The sequence below is a fragment of the Vidua chalybeata genome, chromosome 7 (assembly GCF_026979565.1).
Source record: "Vidua chalybeata isolate OUT-0048 chromosome 7, bVidCha1 merged haplotype, whole genome shotgun sequence".
Taxonomy (NCBI): Eukaryota; Metazoa; Chordata; class Aves; order Passeriformes; family Viduidae; genus Vidua; species Vidua chalybeata.
In genome coordinates, this window is record NC_071536.1 from 982,652 (window position 1) to 998,039 (window position 15,388).

A 15,388-nucleotide genomic window follows, 5' to 3' on the forward strand; every position below is an offset into this window, starting at 1 on the left:
TTTCCAACACCTGCACATCCAGTTGTCCTAATTCCCTCTGCACCCTGCTTCAGGTGCTTGACCAACATCTCCAAGCTTTTAGGCTGGCAGCATGTGCAGTAACCCTAACCCTTATGTAAAATCACTGTTAAATTACTGGGCCTGGGAAGGTCATAACCAAACGTTTTACAAATTTCCCATCAAAGTGACATCAGCTCTGCTGACCTGGCACATTTGTGACACCATTAGCGGCTTCTGCTTTGCCCCCTGGCAAGAAGCAATCAAGTTGCATTTCAAGGATTTGTCCCTGGAATTTGCAAAGAGCTTGAAAAACCCAACCAAACAATCCACAAAGGATTGCGTCGAGGTTTCCTTAACAGCTCTGTCTGCAACCAGACTAGTTGGGTGCTCCAAGCCCTGTCCAACCTGGCCTTGAGCCCTTCCAGGGATGGGGCAGCCACAGCTTCCCTGGTCAACCTGTGCCAGGGCCTCACCACAGCAGCTGGAGATGGTTTTTGGGGGAAGAGTTTTGCTGCAGCAAACTCGGTTTTAATCAAGTTAATGCTGCCCAAAAGTTTTGGGCAGCATTAACTCAGGGAAAGGCAAAGTGAGAAGGAACAGGCTGGCTTTTCCTGAGCGGGCATCAGGCTCTCAAATGGTGGCCCACGGACATGGTGTTTGCCAGGATTCCATGTTTCCCTTGGACAATGGCCCACAGACATGGTGATTCCCACAATCCAATGGTCCCGGAGGATGGTGGCCCACTGATAAGTTTCCCAGGATACAGTGTCATCTGTACATAGGATGGTGGTCTATAGTCATGGTGTTTCCCAGCATTTGGTGGCTCCTTGGGGATTTGCTGGCCCTGGGAAGAGTGGCTTGTGGACACTGTGTTTCCCAGGATTTGGTGTCCCCTGAGGATTGCGGCCCAGGTGCGTGGTGTTTCCTAGGATTTGGTCTCCTCTGTGGATGGTGGCCCAGGGGCACAGCGTTTCCTAGGACTTAGTGTCCCCTTGTGAGGGCAGCCCCTGGGGCTCAGTGTTCCCAGGATTAGGCTGTCACCTAGGGACAGCGGTCCACGGGCACAGTGTTTCCCAGGATTTGGTGTCCCCAGGCACGGCTCCCCGGGCGCGGTTGCCACTCAAGGTGTGTCCGGGGCGTGGCCTGTGCCGGTGCCCCGGAGCCCCGCCGGTGGTGCGGTGCTGCCGCTCCGGTGGGCGCTGCCGGTGGCTGGGGATGTAGACCGGCAGGAAGAGGAAGAAGCCGGTGCCCAAGAGGTAGGTGCGTGGGACCGGGCAGGTCGAGCGAAGGCCGGGCAGCGAGAGCCCAGCTGGTTCTGGGGAAGTGCCTGGAGCCGCTCTGGTGCGAGCGCTGCGGGTGCAAAAGGGAGCAGCATGCTTGGGTTACTCGTTTTAATCAAGGTTAATTGGAGCTAACGCTGTGTCGGCTCTGGCACGCTGGTGGGAGAACAGAAATCCCAAAGATGCTTGTCCTGCATCCCGGTGAGGAAGCTCGCCGGAGAGTTTGAGCCGCTCAGCAGTGATTTGCAGGCTGGGCTATGTTTTGGTGCCCGCCTAAATCAAACATACAGCAATTAGTAATTACCAAAACATCTCGGTTCCTTAATTATTAATTACCACACTGCTCAGTAGCTGTTGCATAACATCCCCCTCGGTGTCCCTGGTGTTTCCTGCCTCCTTCATGCCTTCCCCAGCTCCCAAGTCCCACCAGCCTGTTTAAGCTCAGCTTTTCCAGGTGTATAGGAGCTAAAGGTGGGTATCTGTTTCTGGGAGGCTGTGGGGGAGGACATGGATGAGCTGAGTCCAAGCCCAGGATGAAGGAGGGAGCATCAATACTTTAAACCTGTGGTGAGGTGACCCTGAGCCTCTCTTGGGTATTTAAGTGGGAGTCTTGTTGCGTAAACATGAAGGATAGCTGTTTTGCCACAAAGCTGTCTTCTGTTCATCTCGGAGTGGTGATTCCAGCCCTCTGGCATACCAGCCTGAGGGTTTGGGCTGGATCTGTGTGGCTCCGGGTGCAGGAGAAGGTGTCTCTTTGGAGCAGAAAGGCCCTCGTTCCCTGGTTCTGCAAGGCCAGCCTTGGGAATGGGAAGAGATTGTTTTTCTCTGTGGTGGGTCGGATCTTGGAGCGGGATCCTGCGGGGAGCGGCCAGGCGGAGCAGGGCTGGTGGCAGTGGGATGTACAGCCAGCCAGAGGGGACAGCGAGGATGGGCTGAGTGGCTTCTCCAGCCCCTTTGCAGTCTGCTTGGGGCTTTTCACTTACTAAAAAAATCTAATCATAAGAATTAGGAGACAATAGATCAGCTCAGGCAAGTTCCACTGTCGGGAATAATCTCCCTTGGTACTTGCCAGCTTGCAGAAGGGACACGCTTCCTACTGGATTCCCGTTGAAAGAGCAGCTGAGGAAAAACAAACCCCAGCAGCAGCACAGCCTTTGGGGCTGGGAGCTGAGCTTTCCCTCGGCACAGGAGCCACTAGCTTCACCATGAACCCCCTGGCACAGTGTGCTTCATAACCACTGGGCCAAAGGGAAGGGAAATTAAGCAGGTTTGGAATGTCTAGAGCAAGCTTCACTGTTTCCATGAGGCATTTTCCTCACTGGCATTCCCCCTCTCAAGGCTGGCCGTGGAGCACCCTGCGTGCTGCAGCTGGGCCGTGCAGGACCAGAGGTGTTGCGGTGTCCTCCTTGGGCCTTGGGGTGACTTGCTGCTGGCTGTGTCACCCTGTGTGCCTCAGCCAGAGGATTTTCAGTGTTTGGCCAGGCTATCCCAGTGGTTCTGTTATATACCTCAGTGTTTTACCCACTGCCGTGCTCATCTCCAGTCTCATTTTCTCTTCTTTCTGTCTGTTTGGAGCTGGATTTGGTTGGTGAGTGGCCAGAAGACTTTAAAGGATATTTCAGAAATCTCAAAAAATTTTTCTTCACCCCTTTTTTTTTTTTAATCAAAGGAAAACTATTTTAATTTTTCTCCTTCCTGGTGCATGACTGTGATTTCAAAAGTGTTTAAGCTTTGTAAAAGCCCTGGTGCCAGTGTCTTTTAGCCAGCTTGTGTGGACTAGTTTGGAGCTGGGTTGTGCCAGCCTCCCTGCGAGAGGGGATATCCCTCCTAATGCTGCTCTTACAACCCAGCAGGCTTGAGCTTTCCTGGGGAAATGCTGTAATTTTCCATTCAGCCTTAAGAGACCCCTCAATCTGTCTCTGAGCTGCAAATTCAACAGGCACTTCAGTGCATTTCATTTAATGCTCATTTCCTCTCGTGTCACATATGTGAGCAGCCCTGCCAGATGAGATTGGAGAGTGGTGGTAGAGGAGAGAACTTAAATTGCTGCCAAACACTGGCAGACCCCGTTATCCAAAGCTCCTTCCTGAAGCGAGGATGCCTGCAGAGAGGGAGTTTGTGGTTAGACAAATTACATCAAACCAAACGAGGTGCGTGTTAGGGGGATGCAGCTGAGTGAGACACAGATCTGGGGGGGACTGAAGGGTTTGTCTTTGAGCTATGAAATTCAGATTGGCATTAAAAAATGAAGGACACAGGGTGACGTCCAGGACTTGTTAAAGTTATTAACTGAGCTCTTACTGCTGTACTGGGGTTTTGGCTGGGGTGAGTGAAATAACTGCAGCTCACAGAGAAGGGACCTTGTGTAGGCTTCAAGCTGCTCTCCTGGACATTGTTCCTTTTGTAGGCTGAGGGTTGCCCCTGGTGCCTAAGTTTGGCATCAAATGCTGCTTAAATTTGTAAATGCCCATCTGAAAGGGACAGAAATCAGAATATTGGAAGAAAACAAAACTTTTTACATTTTTTTTTTTTTAATGAGAGGCTCTTTTCACAGTGCAGTGCCCTAAATCACCCTACATGATATCCCTTTGTTTAAGTCATAGAATCCCAGAATGGTTTGGGTTGGGAGGGATCTTAAAGCTCATCTCATTCTGCCCCATGGTTGCCCCATCCCTGGACGTGTTCCAGGCCAGGTTGTACAGGCTTGGAGCAACCTGGGATAGTGGAAGGGGGTGGAACAAGATGGGCTTTAAGGTCTCTTCCAACCCAAACCACTCTGTGATTCTGTGATTTCTAAGAGGATCAGGGTGTGTGTGGAAAAATCTAAACCATTTCACTGTTGTGGCTGCACCAAAGCCAGTGCTGGGTTTGAAAAGAGCCTGTTGGATAATCCCAGTTTGATTAACCTCTCCTCTGCCTCTTCCAGCCTCAAACCAACGCCCCCCCCCCCCCCCCCCCCCGCCGAGGGCATGAACTCCAATCCCTCCAAGCAGCACCGGGAGTGGCTGAACCAGGAGCTGAACAAGCTGATGGGGCTGCTGCCCTTCCCTGAGGATGTGCGCTCCAGGCTGGATAAACTCTCCATGATCCAGCTGGCCATGGGCTACCTGAAGGTGAAGAGCTACCTGATGGGTGAGTGTCTGTGCTGGGAGCGGGGAAAAGCCCCTGGAATCGATCCCCAATGCACAGCTTGTGTTCCACCCCAAGCTTTGGGATGGGAGGTTGTGTTTCCTGCAGGAAGCATGATGGTGAGTTATGGGAGCAGGCCCTTGAATGTTGATACTGGCAGGAAAATGTCACCATGGATGGTGGAAGACACTTGGGAGCCTGCCCAGCAGCTGAGACCTCCTGCAAAGTTCCTCCATCTCATTAGCAAGCATCCTGTATGTCCAGAACTCCTCCTGTGTTGCACTCCCAGCACCCTGCGGAGAAGAGAGAGGTGGGTAAAACAGTGTGTCTTGTTGAACTGCAACAATGCCCTCATCTAACTGGAATAGCAATTTAAAATTAAATTCACTAAATAATTGAATGTTCATAATATAATACATATTACATGTTCCTTTTTATTATGTTTAATATTCTGTATTTCCCTATTTATTCCATATTTGGTATTCTCATATTTCCATATTCCTTCTGTCTCCTTCCCTATTCTTCTTCAACCCTTTATTATTATTACAGTTACAGTATGTTTAATAAATGTTAACATTATATACAGCGCAGAGCCTGACTGGGGGCAGTCACCACATTCCCAAAAGTCACCAGAACGTGCAGATAGGGACGCGTTCCCCCTCCGGCAACTTGGGCCCGATGGAATGGGTGATGGACACTGGGGAAGGCAGAGCATGTGGGCAGGAAGGCAGCAGCAGCTTCTTCTATTTAGAGGCTCTTATTGCGTCTTCTCCCCGCCACAGATTGGATAAACTTGGCTCCCTTGGTTTTTCGCTCATGCCCACTCCTCTGGGCTCTCCCAGCGCCCTCTCCAGCTGGATGCTGGGCTCCAGGAGGAGACTCCTGTACCAGACTCTCCAGATGGGACCTGTGCCTCCAAGCAGGAGCTGGTTCCCAGTGGATGTGCTCAGTGTGTGCTTCCCAGTGAGAGAGCTGCTCTGCAAAAGCATTTGGCATTGCAGGGGTTCTGGCGTCCCGTTCTGCCAGGCCAGTTATTCCCATCTGGCCACTTGCCTGTGATTTCCAGCTCCTTCCCCTTGCTCTGCCCTGAAGTTCATCTTGTTTGACTTCAGATCATCCGATACATCAGGGCTGGCCTGGGTCTCAGGCATGCCTGATGAAAACCCGTGCCAACTGCAGGTCACAGCAGCCTGCTGCTGGCGTGTCCTGTTGGGCATTTTGGGGGGACATGCTGGCACCCCTGTGCTCTGCTTTCTGCCTCGGGTTTGCTGTCCTGTGCTTTGTGCAGGCTCTTCTCCCGGAGCAGGAGAGCATGGCATCATCTGAAGAGCATCCCTATCCTCTCGCCATCCCCAGCCCAAGCCGGCCTTATCTCCAGGCAGGAGAGAGATGGATGTTTTGATAGAGTGGTAATTGCCTTATCTCCAGGCAATTGAGAGACCAATTGCACAGTGGGCTCAGGGTGATGTCCTGAGGCTCCTTTTTACCTTGTGCTGCTTTCTCCAGGGCTTGGTCTCCTCAAGCTTTGCCCATCAGGCCAAGCCTGGGAGCAGTGCTGGGTAGAGGTGACAGCTCTGGTGCTATCACTGCCTGCCTCCAAGGCACTTTAAAGGTTTTGTCACTCGTGTAATCAATGACTGAACCTCACTGCCAGATTTGTGCTGAGCTCTGTCTGCAAACCAATTTGCAGTGGTTGCTACTTGGACCTGTATCTGACAGCCTCCCAGAGAAATCTGGAGTGACTTTGCTGATCCTGTCTCTTTGAGAGCAAGCGCCCAAGGAGGAAAGCTGGTGTCTATGTTGCCAACTGCCACGATGCTCTGGCCTCTCTGTGGTGTGACAGGAGCCCCACTTGCTGCAAAGAGGGAGATCTCATGAAAACTTGGATGGATTTTTGGCTTGGTAAAGCTCCAGCTAGCTGGAGAGCTCTGCTGGGATTCGTTTCCTATAGTTCTGTAACAACGGAGGCAGATGTTGGGATTGCAGATGTGGCTCTGCCAAGGGTGAGCAAGAAAATGGGGCTTAAAATGCTCTCTGAGGTGGAGAGGGTGTGATTAGGAAATGTGCTGACATGCCTTCTTCCTAGGACACCAGGCAGAGAGGTCTGCAGTGGCAGTGCGTTACTTTTCTCGGACCCGGTAGCTCTCAAGTGCCCGGCATGGGCATCTCGGCTTCTCGTCGGGGCCAGGGCTTGCCATGATTCCTGGGCGCTTCTGCTGCCGTGCTCCGGGTGGGCTGCCGGCCACGCTTTGCCGTTGGCGCGAGGGAGGAAACGAAGAGGCAGGGAAAACGTCCAAATCCGTCCACGTGGCGGCTGGAAGCTTTATTGGCTTCGTGAGAGCCGCGACGGAGAAGCTGCAGCCCGTTCCCACCTCGCGTGGACGAATATGCCCCGGGATCAGGGGGGAGAGGGATGATATAGGGGTGGGACAGGGAGGACGGGGAGTCCTCCCGCCCAATGAATACAGACGCCATGGCGGTGACGTGTACTACAGCGACCAATGGGAACACGGCATGGGGGGACATGGGCTTCGGGGTGACTGGGACCGTGGGAATGGGGTGACAGGCACGGAATCCTCAGGAGTTGGCAGGGAGTGGTTACAGGAGTGACAGGAGGAAACTCCAATGGCAGGCAGCCTGGAGCTAGGCACCGTGGGGGGGGGGGGGACTGTGGGGGGATGCACGAGGGTACACAGAACTGGCAAACTAACAAAGATCAGAACCCCTAATCTGAACCCAAACCCAGGATGCAACAGTCTGCAAGAGAGAGGATCACAGAGTCCCAGACTGGTTTGAGTTGGAAGGAAGTTCATCCCATTCCACCCCCTGGCATGGGCAGGGACACCTTCCACTACCCCAGGGTGCTCCAAGCCCTGTCCAACCTGGCCTGAAACTCTTCCAGGGATGGAGTACCCACAGCTGCTCTGGTAATCTGTGCCAGGGCCTCATCACCCTCACAGGGAAGAATTATTTCCCAACATCCAACCTAAGCCAATCTCTTTCAGAACCCATGGAAAACCCTGTCATGGTGCGAGACCACACTCTGGAGTCTGGCAAAGCTTGAGATATCTAACAGCTCCTAGCAAACAGTGAACAGTGGGCTACCTCGCCATACAGCTGACCTGGCTGGAGCAGGGGCTGGGCTTAGGAGGTCTCACCAGGTCCTTTCCCACCTCTGGTGCTGGTCTCGCCAGTCCCCTCCCCAGTGCTCCACTGCAGGGCAGCTGGCAGCAGGTCTCCCTGGGTAATCTCCCTGCAATCAGCACTAAATTAGCTTTGTTATTCATCTCTTTTGTTGCTACCAGAGCTGGCTGTTGGGCCAGAGCTGCAGGGGTCTGGGCCTGAAGTAACTGAGGCAGTGAACGGAGTCAAGTTCAAGTCTGTCCCTGGGCAAGATCCTGCAGGACTGTGTGGGATGAAGGTTTGCAGCAGCAGGTTGGAGAGGCCAATGTGTCTGCTGGATCGGTCCGTGTCTCACAAACGGGATGGGACCCTGACTGGTTGCAGACTTAGGATTTATTATCTCTCTGTATCATACAGGCAAAAAGCAAGAGACACAGGAAAATAACAACATCCATGCAAACACAGATCAGAAGCAAGATGACAGCCCATGCAAAGCCTTTTTCTACATATTCTTTGAACCAATAACATAAAAGAAAAGGTGTAAGGCATTATACTCTAACCAATTAGAAAAGGACCCACGTGGGTTTAACATTAACAAAAGGACTTCTATCAACCTCAAACAATACACAATAATTCATTCTTTAAGATGGAAACTTTTTCTATCTGTGCAGGGCGTATATCGAGGACTTTTCACATCTTGAGCTATCAGTAAGTTCTTGTTCTTTCTTGTTCCTTATGATAAATATCAATGTATTCACTTGGTTCTTAACTTCCTAGCTTTCTCTTGAGAAGGTTTAGAAATTTCCGAGCTTTTCTCAGCTTTAGAAAGTGTCTTTTACCTTTTTATATTCCTACACCTCTTCACCTGCCTCAACTCCTGCCTGCGCTCACGGCACCAAAACCAGGCTGTTCCCGGCCACAGACCAGAGCCCTGTTCCTACAGGACGCTCTTGCCAGCACCTTCCAGGACTCTCTACTCTGCACGCAGCGCTTTTCATGCCTGCTCCCAACAGGCTTTGGAAGGCAGAGCACAACCTGGCTGCCTCTGCCAGCAGCACACCCCAAACACAGGCAGAGGAAGAAGCAGCAGGGCCTGTTTTGGCAGCCATGCCCAAGAAACGGGAAGGGTGCCCTCCCTGTGGGCTCACTTGGTTGGCTTTCTGACTGGCTCTGAGCCTGGGGCTGCCATTCCTCACCTGTGGGGACCAGAACCACACCCGGGATCCCGGCACTGCCTGACAGCGTTCCGGACACTGGCATGGTCGCGCATCCGAGTCCCGGGTGCTGCGCTGCTGCTGCATTTGCTCTTAGGCACACACAAATCCCACTGTTAAGCCCGGATGGTCGCTGGTTCTGTACTCTTCCGCATCCTGTGCAGGGATGGAGCACTGCTGAGCTTTAGGAAGCTATTCTTGAAACTTCCAGCATTCCATGCTCCTTTGACCTCCGTGGATGCTTGCCATGGAATCCCTCACAGCTGGGTTCATCCTCAGGTTGGCTCTTCCAATTCCAGGGGCTCCAGGGTGCTCAGCAAGATCTTCAAGTCCACTGTGTGCAACTCACCTTGTGGGTGAGGGGATTGGAACCAATCCCAAAAGCAAGCAGCCGTGATTCCAAGCCAGTGTTAGACCTTACAAAAGACGCAGCAGAACGAGCATTTCTTAGTATGCCTTCAAAGAAACCTATAATACCTTATATCGCTCTCAAGCAATCTGTTTCAGAGCTATTTATGGATTTTGTTGATTGAATGAGAGACACGGTCGAGAAAAGGTGGAAGGGCAAGAAGCACTAGACGAAATCATGTAGAATTATTACCACAAATGCAAATGAGGCCTGTCGGCGAGTCATCATGGCTCTTCCAGCGTCTCCTCCTCCAACGCTGGATCGGCTCATTGAGGAGTGCACAAGAAAAGCCACCCTGACGGCAGAGGACTTGGTGAAAAGTCCTCAGGAAAATTGGTTGCTCTGACATCAGCAACCCCAAGAACTCCAACATCAAGTTCTCCTCCTCCCAAATGCAGGTGTTTTTACTGCAATGAGGAAGGCCATCTCATCAGCCATGCCCCTTTCGGGGGACAGCACTTCCTCAGGGGGGGACGGAGGTGGGGGGAGAATTCTCCAATCAGAAAAAAAAACTAATTGGGGAGCGCGGATCCACCCCGCATGATGATACAAATGGGGTGGGTCAGGGGGTTGTTGGAGACCCCACAGATGACGCAGTTGCGTCAAACAGGAAACGCCACATGGGAGGAAGAGAACCCTAATTCCTGTTTTTCCTTTATACTGGCAGAACTTTTTATAGTTAGTTTACCCTGTTGTATGATTTTTATTTTCTTTCAGACTAGCAGGATGTCAGTGTTCTACGTTCCTGCTCCCCGTTTGGCTCCAGACAATGACCTTCTACCTGTCCACAGGGGACGCGTGGATCCGTCCCTCAGACACGGAAAAATGTGTGGGTCACCCTTGCCCAAGCCTTGAAACAAGAACACCTGTGTTTACCTTCTGCCTCAGCAGAAAACCAATGTCCACATGCCTGGTAGGGATTCCGAGTAAGGGGCAAGAATTTCCAAAGTCCTTGATCCATTTGCAAACAGAGTTAAATGAAAACAATCCACCTAATATCTGGGCAGAGTTCTACAAGCACCAGGGAGTCGTAGAACATGTTAATATACCTGTTCAGAATCCCCTGCTCCTGTGGCAAAAGTTTGCTCTAGACCTGCCCGCTGCTGATGGGGAGCCCAGGAATTAGAACTACTGGGCTCCACAAAAGCTGAATTTTGCGTTCAATTTAATTTTTCACCAGATAAAGAAATAAACCTATATGCAGAGGTCAGACAATACAAGACAGAATTCAGAGCGGGCCAATGGTGCACAGCTGTTGCTGTTTTGGAGATCCCTAGCACCGCAGATTTCTATCCCCGCAAGCTGGAAAAGGAATGTTTTTCATCTGTGGGGATAGAGCATATCCAGGATCCCTTCTCATCTTATTGGAGGTCCATGCACTCTGGGGCATCTTTCCCTTGCTTCCCCCAACATGACTCAAATTCCAATTGGGCAAGCAAAAAGTGAAACAAAAATTACTAAACGGAGTGCAAGTCAATTTGATGAACACTGTGACGCCGAAATTTACCATTGAGCAGAATCAAAAAGGGTTGCCGTCTCTGTGTTTTTACCATGGGTAGCGGCAGCCAAAGCATTGAGTGAATTAGGCAATTTAGAATGCTGGGTGACAAAGCAGGCAAGTTTGACATCGGCAGCTTTGATCTCCTGGCAGACGAGGAATTACCAGGAAGGCTACCCTGCAAAAAAGGGCAGCTATGGATTTCCTGCTGTTGGCACATGGGCATGGATGCAAAGAATTTGAGGGATTGTGTTGCTTTAATTTGTCATCAAAAGGCCAAAGTGTTCAATCATCCATCCGGGAAATGAGAAACCTCATTGGGAGCGTGAAGCAGGAGAATGAGGACTGGGTCAAGGGCATGTTAAAGGCTGGGATCTTTCTGGGTGGGTGTTGTCCCTTCTTAAGGACATTTGTTATTTTGTAGTTGCAATTTTTTTAGTTCTGCTATCATTTGGGATTCTTAAGCGAATCATTTCTAGCATTGCTTCCTCCAAGTTTGCAGCCTCTGCACCTGTCGTTGCTGCTGCCACCACGGGAAGAGAATGGTGGAGAATGGCAAACAGGAAACACTGCAGGAAGTTTAATAGCTGCAGTTTCTCCTTCCCCAGCTCTGTCATTTTATATGTCGTTACAAACAGCAACAGAAGAGATGGAAGATTGGTGCTTTACAAAGTCTGTTTATTTTATACAGAACATTGTGTGTTGCGTTACATTTAGATTGTTTCCTAATTTTGGAAATTGTGATTGGACCCTAAACCTAAATTTGGAATTTCTATTCTGTATTTTTACGTGTATTTACCATTCCCCCTGAAGCTATTCCCATTGGATTTTGCCTGTAATGTATTCATACTGGCCTTGTTCTATTGGTTTCACCTTATCTCTTATTTCCCCTATAAAAACAGTAATCCAACCCCAGACTGGGGTCACTTGTATGTGCAGCGTTCGAGCAAATACAACCTACTTCGGACTGCACAACAAGTGTCCAATCTCTTGAGTCTCTTTATCCCGGTCATGGATGTGCTCTTGAAACAGCTCTGTCTGTATCAAATGAACCCCAAAGTTGGTTGTTGCTTCTCTCTGACCGCTCCTGGAACCCCCTGGCCAGCGCCCCGGGAAAGAGAGCCGGGCGGAAAACAAGGAAGTCGGAGAGACAAAGCGACACTGCTCTTGTGACTTTCTAAATACAATCCAAATTATTCATTTGCTGTTATTTTAATTCAGCTGAGAAGAGTTTGGCCATTTCTCCCCTTGGGTTGTGCTGTCAGATGGTTGCTGATCAGTTATCCAAGTATGCTTGGTAGAAAATAGAGAAAGAACTCTTCCCGTTGCCGTGGTTCCCACTTCTAATTCCTGTTTCAAGTGCAAAGTGTGAGAGACCAGTAGGAGAAGGAGATCAGATAATCAGAGGCAAGGAAACTTTGAGATGGTGCGAGTACTTTTACTGTATCCAGCACAAGGTGCAACCATTCAACACTGGTTTTGATTGCATGATCTGATACAAATTTATTGTGATGTGGTGTTAGACCTTGCGCAGTTTTTCATTATAAGTAGATAAAGTTTAGGCATAAAACCCGTGAACCTCTAATTCTTGCAACTATGAACTGAGATACACAGCTAAGTTGCAGTTTATAATATTGCTATGACTATTGAGCCATGGACTCAAAGTACCTGAGATTTCTGCATATGCCTCTTTATGTTGCCTAAAATAGGAACAAATGCAATATAATTCAAATATTGTGACAGATCTCGAACTGTCTTTGGTAGCAGCAGCATAATAAATGTAGAAGTTAAACAGACTGTCAAGTCTGAAGTAGGATCAATGAGTTCCTGAGGCTCGTCTGCCTCAGGTGCTTTCAAGGCACAACTGCAATTGTTGACTTGCATATATCCTGAGGCATCTCTTTAGAAGGTGCCTTCAAGGCTAGCCGGTGGAACGGCAGGCAGATTTCTCAGCCTGTTCAAAGTGTTCAGGGGAAAAAAAGAAAGGCCCTGGAGCTGACCCAGCACAAGAGCATGAAGAATCGGAGCAGTTCCAGACACTGCAGGATGGTGAGTGGCAGAGCTGGGCCACAGGGCTGATGGCTGCAGTCAGCTTGGCCCCATCCCATCCCATCCCATCCCATCCCATCCCATCCCATCCCATCCATCCCATCCATCCCCTGGGGACAGGCCCATGGACAGGACGGAGGAGGGGCCGGGCAGACACCCCGCCATGGCCGTGCTCCATCCCCTGGGGCATCCCAGGGCTCTCCCTGCCTGGGGAGCGCAGGGCTGGGCTGTGTTCTCCGCCTCTCCCGCAGCCCCTCACCTCTGGCTGCGCTTGCTCTTTGCCAGATGCAGCCCTGGACCGGACACAAGAGCAGGAACCCGCCCGTGGCCGCTTCCGCAAAAGCCTGAAGGTACCAGCAGCCATCCCCACCTGGGCTGGGCCTGCTGTCACTGCTCAGCCCAGCACCACGCTTGGAGCACTCCATGGAACATCCTGGGCTTCCCTTTCTTTTGTTCTCCTGCAGATGTTCCCGAAGTTCCTGCGCATTCAGCGTAGGAAGACCGGCAAGCACAGCAGCTGAGGCGCAGCCGAGCCTGACTCGGGGCTGACCGAGCTCCAGGCAGAGCCTGATGGCAGCCCAGATTGGCTGAGCGCTCAGAAGACTCTGACACCTCAGTGACTGAAACCTGGGCAAAGGCTCTTCTCATGTCAATGACTGAGGACGTGACCATCATCACAAACAACGACAATGAACTCAGGGCCTTACAACTGCTGGCACCAGCCCAGGTTCACTGGAGCACTCAGAAGACTCTGAGGCTGCAATGAATGATCACAGGGCAAAGGCTGACATGGCACTGACTGAGGATGTGGCCATCACAAACAACCAACAGCGTAGAGACTCAGGGCATCACAACTACTGACACCACGCCCACTCCCACTCTGAGTCAGGAACTCATATTCGACTTTTTTCAAGGAGCCTTGTGTTTCTTCTCACCAGCAGCAGCAGGTAAGCAGCCTGGGTCCACACCTGGAGGCCTCCCAGGATGGTGTGTCCCCTCAAGCCATGGTCTCTGGGCCCCCTCAGCCTTTGAGGCCAGCACAGTGTGGTGGGAACAGAAACACTTCTTGGGGGAAGCTGGGAAAGTGGTCCCTTTGGACAGCGCACCAAGTCTCCCCCATGTCTCCTCCAGGTGCCAGCCAAGGTGAAGAACATCCACCAGAGTCTCATGTCCCACGTCTCTGTGGATGCCAGGCTGCAAACGGACATTGTGAGGCTGGCAGAAGAACACCCTGCTGATGTGGTGCTGACCCTCCTGCGCTGTGCCCCAACGTGTGACAGGTACAGGGCCCATGAGCCTTGAGAGCTCAGGGCTCAGCAGCTTTAGGCCCGTGGCCCTGCACAGCCTGTCCAATGGTCTCTCAGACAGGCAGAGAGGCCCAGGACCCTCGGGCCCCTCTGTTTCCTGAGCCTGCTGCCAATGCTCCCCCCCTGCTCTTCAGGGCACTAAACCTCTGTCACCTGGGCCCCCACAGCTGCACAGGGCATGGTGCTGTGACTGAGATGCCCCTGACACAGAGCTCCATCCCACAGAGCTGCTGCAATGATGTGGAGAGCCATAGGCACATCGGGACCAGCACTGGAGAAAGTGCTGCCAACACTGCTCTGTGTGATGGAGGACTGGCCTCTGCACACAATGTGCACCTCCGATGTGGACAACAAGGACATTTTTGCCCTGGCTGTGAGTTCTGGGCCTTTGCGCAGCCCCAGGTCGCCTCTCCAGTAGCTCTCCATCCTCTCCACGCCTCAGGCGCTGGGCTGAAACCTGGCCTAGGGGCAGGCTCGGGGGGCACCAGGCCCGCTGCTCCCCCTGCTCTGCCCTTGGGCCCTGCCCCATGGACACCTCGGCACTGAGCGCTGCCTTGGGCTGCTTCTTTGCAGGCTACTCTGGTGATCTGGGTGATTGTCCAAGTGCCTGAGTGCCACAAGGCGATCATCCTTTATTCCTCCCGCCTGTTTGTGGCTCTGCTCTTCATGTTGTCATCACCACACAGCTGATGCCACCAGAGGAAGTTGATAACTTCTGGAGAGCATGCGGGGAGGAACGCCGCCTTCCCAGCAAGCCCAACAGGTCCAGTCCTCCTGTCCTTCCCGTGCCCTTGTGCCCAGCGGCAGTGCTCCCAGTGTGCCCTGGGCTTTGCTCTGCACACACAGGTTTGCAGTGCAGGCCATGAAGGCTCTGCTCTGCCGACTGCAGTGTGACCATGTGGTGGTGGCTATGGAGCGCAAGCGTGGCTGGGACAACGCTGCTGTGTGCTCACACCCAGCACTATGCTGTGGGTCTGCTGGCCAGGTGAGACCCCCTTCTGCCCACTGCCCCCAGCATTTGTGCCCTGTGCCCCACACAGTCCCTGTGGTCATGGGCCAGAGGGCCTCGTCAGCAAGGGACGGCCAAGGAGACTGGAAAAGGCTGGAGAGGAGGGTGCCCAGAAGGGGCTGCCTCTCCAAGTGCTCACATCCCCTCCAGGGATGCTGGGGAAAGACCAGACCCTGTGAGTCAGTGCTGGGAGAGCTTTGGTCTCCCCACCTCAGGGCTTTGGTGTCTTTTTCCCCCTGCCAGGAAGATGCTGCTCCGTGTTTTGATCCCTTTGTGTTCTCGCATCGCACTCCACTTGCTCCGCAGCTCAGCAGGGAGGAGCCGTGCTGGGATCTGCCCTTCCTGGCATTCCTTGTGGAGGTGAGCCTGT

At 52.1% G+C, this 15,388-nt stretch overlaps 1 protein-coding gene and 1 long non-coding RNA gene across 2 annotated transcripts in view; both read left to right on the forward strand.

Annotated features, from left to right (window-relative positions):
* Positions 1-1,215: 1,215 nt before the first annotated feature.
* LOC128790629 (aryl hydrocarbon receptor-like) overlaps positions 1,216-15,388 on the forward strand; it is a 52,077-nt gene continuing 37,904 nt past the window's right edge. The window contains 2 exon segments of the mRNA XM_053947550.1: positions 1,216-1,256; positions 4,207-4,412. Coding sequence (XP_053803525.1) covers positions 1,216-1,256; positions 4,207-4,412 — 247 coding nt within the window.
* LOC128790398 (uncharacterized) lies at positions 12,038-13,224 on the forward strand. Its single transcript, XR_008431737.1, has 3 exons — positions 12,038-12,702; positions 12,988-13,052; positions 13,167-13,224. It is a non-coding gene; the product is annotated as an uncharacterized LOC128790398 (long non-coding RNA).